We start from the raw sequence: 15,848 nt of genomic DNA, 5'->3' as shown, positions 1-15,848 counted from the left end.
TGAAGCCTGGCTTGGAGAATTTTGAGCATTACTTTACGAGCATGTAAGATGAGCGCAATTGTCCATAAATAATAAACTGCATTGTCCTTTTATATTAAAATAAAGGATTTTAATAACAAACTCATGGTCACGTTGTACATATGTGCTCAGTCATCCAGCTGTTTGCAACCCCATGGACTGTAACCCGTCAGGCTCTTCTGTCCATGGAATTTTCCAGGCAAGAATACTGAAGTGGGTTGCCATTTCCTACTCCAGGGGATCTTCCTGACCAGGGGATCGAACTCAGGTTTCTTGCATCTCCTGCATTGGCAGTGGATTCTTTACCCACTAGCACCACCTGGGAAGCCAGTCATGTTATAAGACATCCATGAAATATATGAATCAGAGTGGTTAGTGCAGCCTGGTAAACTGAGTTTGATTATTTGGGGAACTGGAAGGTTGGTCACGACCCACCCTTGAGAATATGTGCTTGCAGGCAGGGAAGCCTCAGGATGTGAGGCTGGAGGACAAGCGAGGAGTATGAGTTTCCAAGTCTTAGGTGAGGGACTCTGAGAAAGAGAAACATCTCAATAATGGAGACATGGGTTGCCAGCTTGTCCCTGTCCAATGTATGAAGAAGGAGCTTCTTTCAGAGGAAACTTAAGGTGCTTTGGTGCCAAGCAACATTGTTTTGGGGAGTTTTAGAGGGTGCTAATCCCCCCAACTTTACACAGAATTAAGCAACTCTCTGAAAACCCAGCAATGGCAGTAGCAAGAATCCTTTCAGCAGCTTTGACGACAGCTGACAACTAACAAAACAAGCCCGAGCATCAGGGAAGAATGGAGTGGCCACAAGGATGACTATATCCAACGGCTACTTTATGAGTGCAGCTGAGGCTACCTGAGAGTAACCCATGAAATACCTAAGGAAAAAGTTAACTTTTCAAGAGGTGTCCCTGCATTGTGGGTGGAAGGAAAATTAGATGCAAAGATTTCATGTATTTGTTCAATAAATATTGAGTGTGCACCAGCTTTCTGCAGGAATTGTTAGACCCTAGAGATACAACAGTGAAAAAATACAGCGTGTAATCTGTGTCCATGTGGAGTTCAGCCATAGGGGCTGTGAGGAGGATAGAACAAGGTCATGTAATAATGAGGTTCTGAGTGAAAGAACATTACATATGGTGACCCAGGAAGGTTTCCTCAACCTGAGCAAGGATAATATAGGACAAGAAGAAATCAATCTTGCCAAGCTACAGAGGTAAAGGTTTCCACTCAGAGGGAGCAGCAAATCCAGAGGCCTGGGGAAGATAATTTAGTCGTGGTGTTTGAGGAATAGAAAGAAGATGAGTGTGGCTGAAGGGTATGGAGTGCTTAAGGGGTAAGATACAGGTGAGAAGGGTTTTGCGGAGGCAGAAAGATTTAGATTTTACTTAAGTTACAAGGGCTATTCTATTCTAACATGGAATTTCATGGTATCGATGGCAGAAAATAAAAATAAATTCTAGTGCTCACTTCAGCAGCACATATACTAAAACTGAAACAGTACCGAGGAGATTAGCATGGCCCCTGTGCAAGGCTGACACACAAATTCGTGAAGCGTTCCTTATTTTGGAAAGGAGAGAGTAGCATGGAAACATATACACTACCATATGTCAAAAGACAGCCAGTGGGAATGTGCTGTATGACGCAGGGAAGTCAAACCAGGCCTCTGGGCCAACCTAGGGCGTTGAGATGGGGTGGGAGAGGGGAGGGAGGGAGCCGAGGGAGGGGACATAGGTATGTCTACGGCTGATGCCTACTGGCAGAAGCCAACACAGTATTGTAAAGCGATGATCCTTCAATTAGTTTTAAAAAAAGTTTACAGAAAAAAAGACAAAATAAATAAATCAATGATTAATTAAAGGACTTGTGGTACAGATTTTTTTTTTTAATTACAAGGGTTATTGATGTTAATGGGACTACATAGGTACTAGGCACATTGGAGAAGCCTGGAATGTATTACCTGCTGTATAAACAAGTGTTTTTACATGCAGGGAACTGTGCTCAGTGATAAAGGATTTTCTCTCATGACTGAGGAGCTGAAAGGTCATAGAATATGGTATTAGGGTTATGGAGCTAGAGCATTTGGGGATAAATTTGAGCTCCATCTCTTACTAACCACATGACTTTTTAGGGCCTCAATATTATCAGCTAAAAATGGGAAAAAAAATGTAATTTTTTTTCTTTGCCTCACAGAGCTATTGTGAGGAACAGTTAATCACATATAAACAATCTGTAAACAGTTAACTACCTTGAAAATATATAAATTGTTAAATCCTATGAACATATTTACAGGATCTAACAGTTTTGGCATGGATTCTGATGAGATACATCATGTGCTTCTGCTTCAGAAGCCACATAGAGTCAACTTATAGTATCCTTGCTACTTGAGAAAATTATTCAGGTAATGCAAACTTTGTTTTACTTCCCTCTGAAATAGACTATATCTTATAGCATGGCTTTATAATCATGTTTAACCTGAGTTAAATAATTTGCAGGCGTCTGGAAATGAATATTTCCAAAACTGAACTCAATATCCATTCACAACAGTCTTACTCTCTCAAGCATTCTTCTATTGGTAGTAAACTGCACCCATCACCCAAAGGAGAAATAGTTCAACTCCTTCTTTATCCCTATTCTCTGTTAATCACCAAGATCTCTCACTCCTAACTTAGACATATCTCCTAAATTCAGTCCCTCCCCTCCCATCTCCATAGACTTATCTTCCTTGGGAATCTCATCAACCAGGTAGAAGACTAACAGTTGTTATTTTTTCCTGAATACTGTGTACCATGTTCTAAGTCCTTTCACAAGCTTTAGATTACCCGTGAAGAAGGTACTGTTGTCATCTGCAATTTATAAGTGGAGAAACCTCGGCATGAAGTGTTGAAACCTATTTTCCAAGCTCATGACGCTAATAAATGGCAGAGTCAAGACTAGGACCCCAGTGAGTCTCAATCTAGGGTCTAAACGCTCACGAACTTCTCTGTGCTGGGTGTCATGTCCCCATGGCCACACTCCAGACTTCCCCTGCATTGCGTGTGCTCAGTCGGGTCTGACTCTTTGCGACCCAGGGACTGTAGCCCTCTAGGGTCCTCTGTCTGTGGAATTTTCCAGGCAAGAATCCTGGAGTAGGTTGCCATTTCCTTCTGCACCCCCTACATTACTGCCACAAGACCTTCCTCCAAAACAAATCTGATCTTGTCTTTTCTCTGCTTTTAACAGCATCCTATTAGTTCATCATTGCCTTCAGGAGAAACTAATATGAAAATAAGGTATATGTTTAAACTCAGCCCAATTTACCTTTCCCACCTTATTTTCTGATCCCATACTCAATCCACCATCCCTGTAGTTCTGGCACCCTGAGATGTTCACAGCGATTATTTCTAGACCTCCGTGTCTCTACAAAAGCTATTTTCCTGCTTGAGAAGACACATCTCCATGTCACTGCATGCAATAGTCTGAATTCAAGACACAGATCCAGTGGCACTGATACTGAATCTCAGTTTATCATTATAGAACAAAGGAACTATACGGACAAAATGATATACTATGCAAAAACTCTGTAAGAATAAACTATGGGATTGGGTATAGTAAGAAAAACTATTCAATTGTGAGATTTTGTAGTTTTCCCCACTGCCTCCAACCAGCCTTGGAAGGAGAAAGAATTCTTCATCTTCCTTTTCTTAGAGTGACTGGGCCAAAATGGGAAGTAGAAAGGAGATACTTCACTGGTCTAAATGTCATAGTTTTAAAGCTTTGTATTGAAAAACAGTGGGATTATTGTGAACCTCTATTTGTATGTGTAGATCGGTAACAGTAAGAAAGATGAAAAAAGATGAATTTACGATGGTTTGCATGCATTTTATATATTCCCCTTTTCATGTCTTCTCAAGAAAGATTTAAACAGTTCTTTAAATAGTTTTGGGATTGCCCACTGAGATTTCTTTAAAAACAAAGGTGTGTCAATAAAGGATCGTCATGCCCGTGAGATGTACAAAGCTTTCCCTCCTGGGTACCAGTCCCCCTTTGATTCCACCAAGAAGAAAAAGGCTCTCTGTTCAGTGTTTCCACTGAAAAGCACTGTATAACTTCTGTATCATAATGACTTGTTTACATAAGCCACACACATACACACAAACACAATGCTTATCAAGAGTGTCTCAAAGACTAGAATCACGTGCTATTCATCTCTATCTTCCTAATATCTACCATGGTTCCTAGCCCTGGTTGCCTGAAAAGATGGAAGCTATAAGACAAGAAAAGTTTACAATTTCGTATTTCTTTTTTTTAATTAAAAACTTCTATACAGAGAAGTTTTTCATACTCTTGTAGTTCATTTGTTTAGTTCTAATATTTGTCAACAGCAATGCATTACCCACCCCCCACCCCCCCCGCCAAAAAAAGGAGAGCAAGAAAAGCACTTAATTTAATCAGGAGACGAGAGGTCTGAAGTTTCAAACCCCATCTGCCATCAACTAGCTGGGAGAACAACATGGTCAGTTCATGTATCTGACCTCTAATCCCTCACTAGCAATGGAGGAATCTGGACTCCACGGTCTGCCGAAACTCTAAAATTCAGTGATCTCTTAGCAATGCTCAGCCTCACGTGCCTCCAGGAGGGGTGGGGGTCAAAACCGAAACAGACTTCAGGCTTCTGTTTTCCTTGGACTGTTACTGTCACTTCACACTCCCCTCATTGGAAAGTTCTGTTCTTCATACCTGATCAGGTGTCTCAGGAAGAGACAAAGGCCAGAGAGGATGGAAAATGATTTGCAAAGAAGCCGAAAGGGGAATTCTGTAACTGTGTATTTTTCCACTCCGTTCTAATTTAAAACCACTTATAAGTGACAACTCCCAACCCGAGGCAGGTGCTGTGTGGTAGCTCATTACACCCTGGGGACCTCGTGTAAATCTTTTTTTTCCTGAGAACAGCTATTGTCTTCCAAGGAAAAGCTTTTAGCATAATGGCAGGCTGAATAGAACATTGCTCTTGTATGAATATTTTTAAGAGAAAGAACAAGAAAAAGGTATTCTTTAACAGCGGCAAACACAGCCTCTTGTTCCCTACCTCAGGCCCCCTGGAAAGAAGAGCATGTGAGCCATCAGAGGCGATGGCAGACCTGTGAGATTACCTCACCTCCAGACACAGAAGGGTAAACTCTGCTCTTTCAGGTTATAATAAATGCCAGGTAGAGGTGTCGCCAAGGGCAGAAATAGCAGATCTGCCCCCTCCATTCACCTCTGTTGTTTCTCGTCTTCTCACCAGTCTGAGTCAGGCAATCACTGTTCACTTGGAGAATGACAGCTCCTAACAAGAGAATGTCATTCTGCCTTGGGAAATTCTCACAGACTTGTTCCCCCTCTCAGGTTCTTCTTGAGGATAGTCAAGACAATACGGCTCGGGGGCGTGGATGGAGAGATATCCAAAGAGGAAAAGAATCATCAAGAGAATTCCTGAGAAAACCATGAAGCTTCCATCACAGAGATGTAACCCCAGACTAAAAAGGAACCCAACTTTCCCTGGACTGAAATGGTCATTGAAAACATGAGGGATTTCCCTAGTGGTCCAGTGGTTAAGACGCCACTGCAGAGGAGGGCACATGTTCAGTCCCTGATGAGGGAACCAAGATCCCACACGCCTCACAGCCAAAAAAGCAAAACATAAATCAGAAGCAATGTCGTAACAAATTCAGTAAAGATTTTTAAAAATGGTCCACATCATAAAAATCTTTAAAAAAGAAAAAAATAATGTGAGGGGATGGGGGAAGTGTGGAGAAAATAGAAAAGTTAACAGAATGATGATGGTCTTCAATAAGCAGTGTGTGTGGATTGTGTGCATTTCTGGGAAATTTCTCACTGAGGGCAGACCCTAAAGAGGGGGATATTCTGGAACTGTGGGGTAGAGACCTGGCGTCTCCTCTCTGAGAAACCTCTTAACATGGGGCTTCAGGCTGGTTGCATACCCTTAGTGAGGCTTAACTTGGCCATCTGCAAAAGGGAGATAGTGACAGCCCTTCTGCAAGAGTAGGAAGCCAGGCAGGGGAGTGACCAAGCCCTCGAAAAGGCAGACCAACTGCCCTTCCTGGTTTTTCATCCACTTTCAATGGGGTTTCAGGAAACAACACTCCCCTCCCCCGAGACTTTTTTTTAACCTTCTGAATTGTTCTCTAGTTTTCTTAAATGCAGTATCTTCTCTCAGTTCCAATTCAAAAAGCACACATATGCACACACACAAACACACACCGCTCCTGAAGAGCACAGTCAAGTCCCCTACATATGAACTCAAGTTGCGAACTTTGAAAAGATGCGAGCGTGGGTTCACATGTCCAATCACACAAGTCAGTCCAGGCGTCTGGCGTACGTCGTCACCTGCGTGCCTCCTTTACCAGGGTTTGTGTTTTTGTGTGCTTTACTGTGCTGTACTGTGTAGAGAACAGTACTGCAGTGCTGTGCCAAGGCCCTTCAGTCGTGTCTGACTCTTTGTGACCCTGTGGACCTTCGCGTGCCAGGCTCCTCTGCCCTGCAATTCTCCAGGCAAGTATTCCCGGGGAGGCGGGGTGGGGGGGGGGTGTCATGCTCTCCTCCAGGGGATCTGGCAACCCACCTCTCGAACCAGTGTCTCTTATGTCTCCTCGCTAGCAGGCAGGTTCTTCACCACTAGCGCCACCTGGGAGGCTCCTGGAGGAGACTAGTACAGTGTCTGTATGTCAAGCCCAGGACGTCTGGAAGCAAAAAAGTAATGCTTATGCAGCTGGTACTCCTGTACTTTTCAAGATTAAAACTGTTAATCGGTTATGTTTGTATTCTATGTATTATTCGTACAGCATTTTTAATGTGTTATAGTGCAGTACTCTATGGGCTTCCCTGGTGGCTCAGATTGTAAAGAATCTGCCTGCAATGCAGGAGACCTGAGTCTGAGAAGATCCCTGGAGGAGAGAATGGCTACTCACTCCAGTATCTTTGGACTTTCCTGGTGGCTCAGATGGTAAAGGATCTGCCTGCCAATGCAGGAGATGCGGGAGATCTGGATTCAATCCTTGGGTCAGGAAGATCCCCCAAAGTAGGAAACGGCAACCCACTCCACTATTCTTACCTGGGGAATCCCATGGACAGAGGAGCCCGGTGGCTATAGTCCATGGGGGTCACAAAGAGCGACTGAGCGACCAACACTGTCACTTTCACGGTACTATTTAGCTGACTATGTTAGCTGGGTACCTAGGCTAACTTTGTTGGACTTATGAACACGCTCTTAGAATGGAACTCATTCATATGTAGGGGACTTACCATACAAAACTAAAAAAAAATATGACTTCTCAACTTTTGGAATATCTGCTAACACACAACGTGTAGAAGGATCTGAACTGAACTGAAGTGTAATTCTGCCAGAAGATCACTAACCAATGGAGAGTAGTATCAGAAAGCACCCAAATCCATGTCTGGGATAGATCTTACCTACCAAACCTACCTCCAGACCAGCTCATCCAAAGCCTTCTATTTCAGCCTGTCAGAGCCTTTAACCCACCCTCTTAGACTCTGTTCACTCTTCACTGACTCTCTGCTCTACACATCCCAAACATCCAGGCTTCCTTTGACCTCTGGAATCCTACCAGTTAAGAAGAGCCCAGACTGTCTAATTCCTCTATACCTTATCCGCTGAGTCTCTGATGCTAGAATGAGTCATTTATCCTTTTTGTAACAGCTCCCTTTTATTCTCCATTTCTTTTCAAGTTAGTCTCTTCCATACGGCCTCAACGAGAATTTCTCGGAGAACTTCCCTGTTCACTGTCCCACTGAAAGGGTGGACAGTGACTCTGCTCTTGCGAACTTGCCAGCATTTTGGCTCTGAGGCTTAGATCTCCAGGTCTAAAATGAGCCTCTCTTGGGACCATTGTGAGAAGTCACTCACCCTCAATTCTCAGGAGAGAGATAAAACATACACCAGGCAAATCCAGCTATTTGTTCAGTTACTAAGTTGCGTCTGACTCTTTCTGACCCCATGGACTGTAGCCCACCAGGCTCCTCTGTCCATAGGACTTCTCAGATAAAAATACTGGAGTGGGTTGCCATTTCCATCTCCAGGAGATCTTCTTGACCCAGGGATTGAACTTAGGTCTCCTAAATCTGGCTACTACTGACCAAAACTATATTTATCAGGAAAGTAAGGCTAAATGTTTCCAGGAAAATGTCTTTTTTTAAAAAATGCTTTTGAAAAATAAATCAAAGAAAATGAATCCTTCCAGGAAAGACTCTCTGGAGGCCCAGAGTCAAGAAAGAATTAAAAACAACCAATAAATTGCTCTCAACAAGCCCCTGGTCTAGGGCTTTAGGTCAGACTGTCAGGGAACAAGTCTCCAGTGGAGGGGTGTTTGCTCCCTGGGCCCCCATGCTCTCATTTCTTGAACTTCTAAAATAAGACTGAAGTGATAATCCTGCTCAGTGGAAAGAAAGTCTTTTAGTGCCCCAAATCTCCTGATGAGGGATGAGAGGCCACCACTGAATCTGAAACCAGCCACATCACATTTAAATCCAACTGCAGACTGAAGCTGGTGACCCAGGGAGGGAGGAAGCAGATAAGAATATTGGAGCCTGCAGGCAGGAAGAGTCTAGAGCTACTGGCTCATTGGCTACTTTCTTGTCCTAAAACAATGCGACACACTGCAGTTCAAAGGAAGTTGTTTTATTTCTGATTTACAGGCATGGTATTGTGTTTTGGAGAGTAGGTGATGTCCATATTTTTCTCTTTACAGTAAAGACCTGTGCTCATGTATATATTGAAGGCTGCTAAACAAATTGTTTCTGAAACCCATCTGAGACTATGAATCCAGCACTGAGGCTCAGGTCATGCAATCTCACCTCTGTGCTGGGATCTGAAGGGTCTGGAGGGTTCTGAATCTTCCTTCCTTCTTTCCTTCCTGCCACAGTGCCTGAAACATGCACCATGAAAATGTTTACATTGGGTGAGGAGAGGAAAATAAAATTCACTGTGAGCAGGAAGAGGATAATGCATTTACCTGTGGTCAATTTAGTGTAAGTTGCTTTAACAACTAAATTAGCTTCCAGTAGTGTAAGGACATAGAAGAGGGGAAAGAGGAAGTTCTGGATCAGAGTGGAGCCTGAATGGTGACGTTGAACACCGGTTCTGATGACTATGTTAGCGCATTTATTGTGCATATGCACCCAGGAGTCAGAAAAAGAAAATCAGAAATCAGGCACCACCATTGACTGACATTTAACTTCCCTGAGCCCCACTTACCTCATTTGTACACTAGCCTTTTCATTTTTCAGCTATATGAACTTAGATTAGGCCTGGGACCAACTGCTCAACACGAGGGTCCATTGCACAATGAAAATACAGGGACTCCCCTGCTGGTCCAGTCATTAAGAATCTGCATTCTAGTGCCAGGGACGTGGGTTCGGTCCCTGGTCAAGTAACTAAAATCCCACATCGCATGGGACAACTAAGCCCACATGCCACAACCACTGAGCACAAGCACCACAACAAAATGCAACAAAGACCCTGCGAGATGCAATGAAGACCCTGCAAGAGGCAACGAAGACCCTGCAAGATGCAACGACCCAACATAGCTAAATAAATAAATTCAAATAAACTCAGAGAAAATGCAAAGCCCCTTTCAGAACTTTTTTCTTGGGATTTTCAAGTTGGTGACTGAAGAGCATTAAACAAAGTTCGAGGCCCTTCTAAGCATGGGATCTGTGCAAATGCCCACTTGACACGCCTGTAAAGACAGCCCCCGTGGGTCTTTTCTCTCAGGACTCAGCTCAGTGATTGTCACTTCCAAGTCAATGATGCCCCAAAGAAGATGAACATCATTCATTTCTGGGTCTTCTCACCACCTGCCCATCTTGAGATGAACAACAGCTGACATGCTAGCACATGTTTAAGAGAGAAAACTATAAAGATACATGAGAGTGATGCAGGAGATATTTGGGCACCAGGCTGAGCAGCTGCATCCAGTCTCCTGTGGACACTTTGAGACAAAATAGCAACAGGAGCATCGGCCCTGATTGGGTGAAAGACAAAGTGACCATATTTTTTTCATATGTCTTGCCAAGTTCCCCAGAAACTTTCACGCTGGAATCCATCTTGGTTGAGAGATGCATGTGCCACCAGGAAGGACCCTGAGTCAGGCCAAATATTACAAGCAAGATTACCGGCTAGAGACCAACACAGAAGACTGCCCCCATGTAAGCGAACTAAGCCATTCTTATTGGGAGCAGTTCACTCTGAGAATTCACCCGTGTGCTCTTCCATGCGTGCTATGTACTTGATCATTCAACTGTGTCCAGCTCTTTGTGACCCCATGAGGAGCCCCACCAGGCTCCTCTGTCCATGGGATTTCCCAGGCAAGAATATTGGAGCACTTGTATATTTTGGAAATTAATCCCTTGTCAGTTATTTCATTTGCTAGTATCTTCTCCCATTCTGAAGGCTGTCTTTTCACCTTGCTTGTAGTTTCCTTTGATGTACAAAAGCACATGAAATGATGCTCAGCATCACTCATTATTAGAGAAATGCAAATCAAAACCACAATGAGATATCACCTCCCGTGGGTCAGAATGGCCATCATCAAAAAGTCCACAAACAATAAAAGCTGTAGAGGGTGTGGAGAAAAGGGAACGCTCTTGCACTGTTGGTGGGAATGTAAATTGATAGAGCCACTGTGGGAGATAGTATGGAGATTCCTTAAAAAACTAGGAATAAAACCACCATATGACCCAGGAATCCCATTCCTAGTCATATACCCTAAGGAAACCAAAATTGAAGAAGACACATGGATCCCACTGTTCACTGCAGCACTAGTCACAAAAGCTAGAACATGGAAGCAGCCTAGATGTCCATCGACGGATGGATAAAGAAGCTGCGGTACATATGCACAATGGAATATTACTGAGCCACGAAAAGGAATGCATTTGAGTCAGTTCTGATGAGGCAGATGAACTTAGAACCTATTATACAAAGTGAAGTGAGCCAGAAAGAGAAAAATAAATAAATATCATATTCTAATATACATATGCAGAATCTAGAAAAATGGTACTGAAGAATTTATTTACAGGGCAGCAATGAAGAAACAGACAGAGAAAATAGCCTTATGGACACGGGGAGAGGGGAGGAGAGGGTGAGATGTATGGAGAGAGTAACACGGAAACTTACATTACCATATGTAATATAGATAGCCAACAGGAATTTGCTGTATGGCTCAGGAAACTCAAACAACAACCTGTATCAACCTAGAGGCTCTGTATCAACCTAGAGGGGATGGGATGGGGAGGGATATGGGAGGGGTTTTCAAAAGGGAGGGGGAATATATGTACACCTATGGCTGATTCACATTGAGGTTTGACAGAAAACAACAAACTTCTGTAAAACAATTATCCTTCAATAAAAAAAATTTAATAATTATGCAAGACAGCAAAAAAGACACAGATGTGTATAGCGGACTTTTGGACTCAGAGGGAGAGGGAGCGGGTGGGATGATTTGGGAGAATGTCATTGAAACATGTATACTATCATGTAAGAATCGAATCACCAGTCTATGTCAGATGCAGGATACAGCATGCTTGGGGCTGGTGCACGGGGATGACCCAGAGGGATGTTGTGGGGAGGGAGGTGGGAGAGGGGTTCATGTTTGGGATCGCATGTACACCCGTGGTGGATTCATGTCAATGTATGGCAAAACCAATACAGTATTATAAAGTAAAATAAACTAAAAATAAAAAGTTTAAAAAAAAAAAGAATACTGGAGTGGGTTGCCATTTCCTCCATGTGTACTTTGATTTTGATAAACAATTTATCTGTTTCACAATATCACTCTCTATTGAATCATTTCTTTAAAGAAGCTGAGGACCAAGGTCCTGCTTCCAGCCATCCCCACCCCCCAACAATAGTATACATGTATTATTACCAACCTTAGATCCCAAGCAGAAATGAGCCTCCATTGATTCATATGAACGTGCGATAAGAAATATTTTCTCTTTTTTTTCACTGAACTATTTGGAAGTGTCAAATTTTTTAGGAGCTTTCACTGTGTGTCAGTGGCATAAATGGTAAAGAACCAGCCTGCCAATGCAGGAGGCATAAGAGACACGGGTTTGGTCCCTGGGTCAGGAAGATCCCCTGGAGCAGGAAACAGCAACCCACTCCAGTATTCTTGCCTGGAGAATTCCATAGACAGAAGAGCCTGGTGGGCTCTAGTCCATAGCGTCTCAAGGAGTTGGACATAATTGCAGCGACTGAGCAAGCAAGTACTGTGTTTCAAGTCCTTTCCTTAAAGGGAGAATGATCTCTGTGGTTATAATATCAACGAAAGTACCATTGTCAGTGTAAATAAAGATGCAAGAGCAGAGGCAACTCTATGTTATAATTACACATTGGGTACCGCTCAGCTCCTATTTAGAAACTGAGCCTGCAAAATGCAGGCATGCATAGATCCACTTTCTTAAATAAATAATTGCTCTCTGAAGGTTGCCTGGAAGGATTACTGTCTCTAACTTCCACGAACTGCTCATCTGCAAGGGAAGAAGGTGGTAACTGTTAGAGAAACCGCTCTTAAATGCATGAACCACATCCGAGAACTTTTAGAAAATCCCTTATTATTCATTAAAGCATGTTATGGCCTTATTAATTCAGATGGGATAATCGGTTGTTGATTAGCCAGACAGTTAGGCATTCATTGTCAGATGCTGATGGGGTGTGAGAAATTACATTTCCTATTCACCAAAGATTCACCTGAATGCAGTTAGCACTTCATCAGCTAAGGCTGCCTCTTTAGGGGATAAATTAGCTAGATTTTTATTCCCCAGCCTTTTCTTTCATTTCCCAAACTTTTCCATATTGCAAAGCATGCCTCATTCTGCTTGATTTTCCTTGCCTTTGTCTGAGGTTGAAAACTATGCCAGGAGGAGCCAACTTTAAAAGCTGGTGGGTTACAAAGAAAATCACATTTGTGCTCAGGATTCTAGCATGAAATGGGTGCTGTGTGTGTCTGCTCATGTACATCTCTGTGTGTGTCTGTGTGCTTTGGTTTGGTTTTACAACTCGTGGCTAGAGCCTCCTCCACACTTTTAGTTCTTCAGATCCAAACTGTATCCAGGTCATTCAGGGACTTATTCAGCCAGCTCTCCAAGACTCAGCTTCTTTAATTTCCGAACTGTGACTGACCATGAGGGTAGTATAACAGCTGAGCATGGTGAGAAAAGTCCCTGGATTAGAGGTCAGAAAATGTTGATTCATTTTCCGGTTCCAGTTCTGTTTTAGGAGAACTGACTGTCAGTTTTAAACTGCTCTCAATTTCAATAAGTCATTTCATCTCTCTGACAATATGCAATTAATTTTCTTCTCCCTGTGATAACAGAGCAACACTGATATTTAAGCTCCAATACTTTGGCCACCTGATGTGAAGAGCTGACTTATTGGAAAAGACCCTGATGCTGAGAAAGACTGAGGGCAGAAGGAAACGGGATGACAGAGGACGAGATGGTTGGATGGCATCTCAGACTCAGTGGACAAGAGTTTGAGCAAACTCTAGGGGATAGTGAAGGACAGGAAACCTGGTGTGTTGCAGTCCAAGGGGTCACAAAGAGTTGGACACGACTTAGCAACTGACCAACAAAACAAAGCAAGAAGAGTTGGGGTGTATTTCTACAAATGTACACCAGTACCCAACCCTTTATGGAATTTCTGACCTCAAAGGGACAGAGGGCTTCCAAGACTAAGAGGACCTCCCAGACCACCATCACCAGCAAATCTTCAAAGAAGGTATGTGATTACTCACGGAACTGCTCCAGGTGGTCAGGACGGTCAGACTCCGGCATGGCCGTGATGGTCACCAAAGGACAGGAATTCCCTCCTAGTGTCTGGCAGAGAACCTCCTGTCGGAAGTAGACCTGCTTGCGGTTCACACTTTTTCCCAGAATGTCAAGGTGAGTCTGGGGCATAAATGAAAGAAAAGTGTATTTTAAGATTTTTGATAATAACAATAGGTGAAAGCAGCAACAAAACTTATATTCCTCGAACTCCTGGTAGTTTAGAAATATTTTTGTTAACCTAATCTGTCCGACAGGCTCAGAGGTAAAGAATCTGCCTCCCAATGCAGGAGATGTAGGTTCAGTCTCTGGGTTGGGAAAATCCCCTGGAGAAGGCAATGGCAACCCACTTCAGTATTCCAGGCTGGGAAATCCCATGGACAGAGGAGCCTGGCAGGCTATGGTCCATGGAGTCACAAAAAAGTTGGAGAGGACTTAGCAACTAAAACCAACAGACCTGCCTGACACAGGGCATTAAGTCATTTAGAAGCAGGACTGTTCCTGCTCCCTGGAAGAAGTTCACTGAGGCTGAACAGGATACATCATTCCTGCCTGTGTCTGCACAACAGAGTATCTGATTTCAAGCTGCACTGCAGCAAAAGAGGAGGGGCATACAGCACTCTTCCCCTGAGAGTGACATGCAAAGAACGCGGTTATCACAAAGACTAAGTACACGCAAAATGCTTGGGAACATGAGACTGAGCTTCAGTGGTGCACATGACTAGATTTAAGCAATACAAGGAGGGCTGGGAGCATATGGAAGGAAAATAGAAAGCAACCAATCCAGGGAAAATGTTAAGTGAAGAAAACTAACTGGTAACAAATGATTTTCCCTACCATACCCTACATCTGGGCTTCCCTGGTGTCTCAGTGGTAAAGAATCCACATGCCAATGCAGGAGATGTGGGTTCAATCTCTAGGCTGTGAAAATTCCCTGGAGAAAGAAATGGCAACCCACTCCAGTATTCTTGCCTGGGAAATCCCAAGGACAGAGGAGCCTGGCGGACTACAGACCACAGGGTCATGAAGAGTCAGACACAACCTAGCGATGAAACGACAAAGGATGTCCATGCCCCAAACTGCAGACCCTGACAATATGTTACCTTACATGGCAAAAGGGACTTTGCAGATATATTTAAGATTTAAGTCTATTTGAGATGGGTAGATGATCCTGCATTAACCAGTTGGGGCCAAACTATTAATATATAAATCACAAATGCTTAAAAGCAGAGAACTTTCCCCAGCCACAAAGGACCAGTACCACATGCAAAGAACTCAGGCTTCCATGCTGGCTTTGAAGATGGAGGAAAGAGGTCAAAAGCTGAAGAATGTGGTGTCTTCTAAAAGCCAGCAAAGGGAAGGAAATGGATTCTCTTCCACTATCCTCCAGAAGGAATACAGATCCAATACATTGATTTTTTTCATCTCTGGTTCCTCTGGCTTTTCTAAAACCAACTTGAGCATCTGGAAGTGAACTTCGTATTGCTGAAGCCTGGCTTGGAGAATTTTGAGCATTACTTTACTAGCGTGTGAGATGAGTGCAATTGTGCGGTAGTTGGAGCATTCTTTGGCATTGCCTTTCTTTGGGATTGGAATGAAAATTGATCTTTTCCAGTCCTGTGGCCACTGCTGAGTTTTCCAAATTTGCTGGCATATTGAGTGCAGCATCATCTTTTAGGATTTGAAACAGCTCAACTGGAATTCTATCACCTCCACTAGCTTTGTTCATAGTGATGCTTTCTAAGGTCCACCTGACTTCACATTCCAGGATATCTGGCTCTAGGTGAGTGATCATACTATCATGATTATCTGGGTCATGAAGATCTTTTTTGTACAGTTCTCCTGTGTATTCTTGCCACCTCTTCTTAATATCTTCTGCTTCTGTTAGGTCCATACCATTTCTGTCCTTTACCGAGCCCATCTTTGCATGAAATGTTCCCTTGGTATCTCTAATTTTCTTGAAGAGATCTCTAGTCTCTCCCATTCTATTGTTTTCCTCT

General features: G+C 43.2%; 1 protein-coding gene and 1 non-coding gene across 2 annotated transcripts in view; one reads left to right on the top strand and one right to left on the bottom strand.

The window, feature by feature from the left end:
- Positions 1-15,848, bottom strand: part of AGBL1 (AGBL carboxypeptidase 1) — a 692,160-nt gene that overhangs the window by 458,276 nt on the left and 218,036 nt on the right. Inside the window, exon 17 of the mRNA XM_069559284.1 lies at positions 13,818-13,971. Within this exon, the coding sequence (XP_069415385.1) occupies positions 13,818-13,971 (154 nt within the window). The remainder of the gene's footprint in view (positions 1-13,817; positions 13,972-15,848) is intronic.
- Positions 1,487-1,593, top strand: LOC138424060 (U6 spliceosomal RNA). Its single transcript, XR_011250629.1, has one exon. It is a non-coding gene; the product is annotated as a U6 spliceosomal RNA (small nuclear RNA).

The sequence above is a fragment of the Ovis canadensis genome, chromosome 18, assembly GCF_042477335.2.
Source record: "Ovis canadensis isolate MfBH-ARS-UI-01 breed Bighorn chromosome 18, ARS-UI_OviCan_v2, whole genome shotgun sequence".
In the NCBI taxonomy this organism is placed as follows: domain Eukaryota; kingdom Metazoa; phylum Chordata; class Mammalia; order Artiodactyla; family Bovidae; genus Ovis; species Ovis canadensis.
The sequence above is the reverse complement of the archived record's forward strand: the minus strand, read 5'-3'. Positions and strand labels throughout refer to the sequence as shown.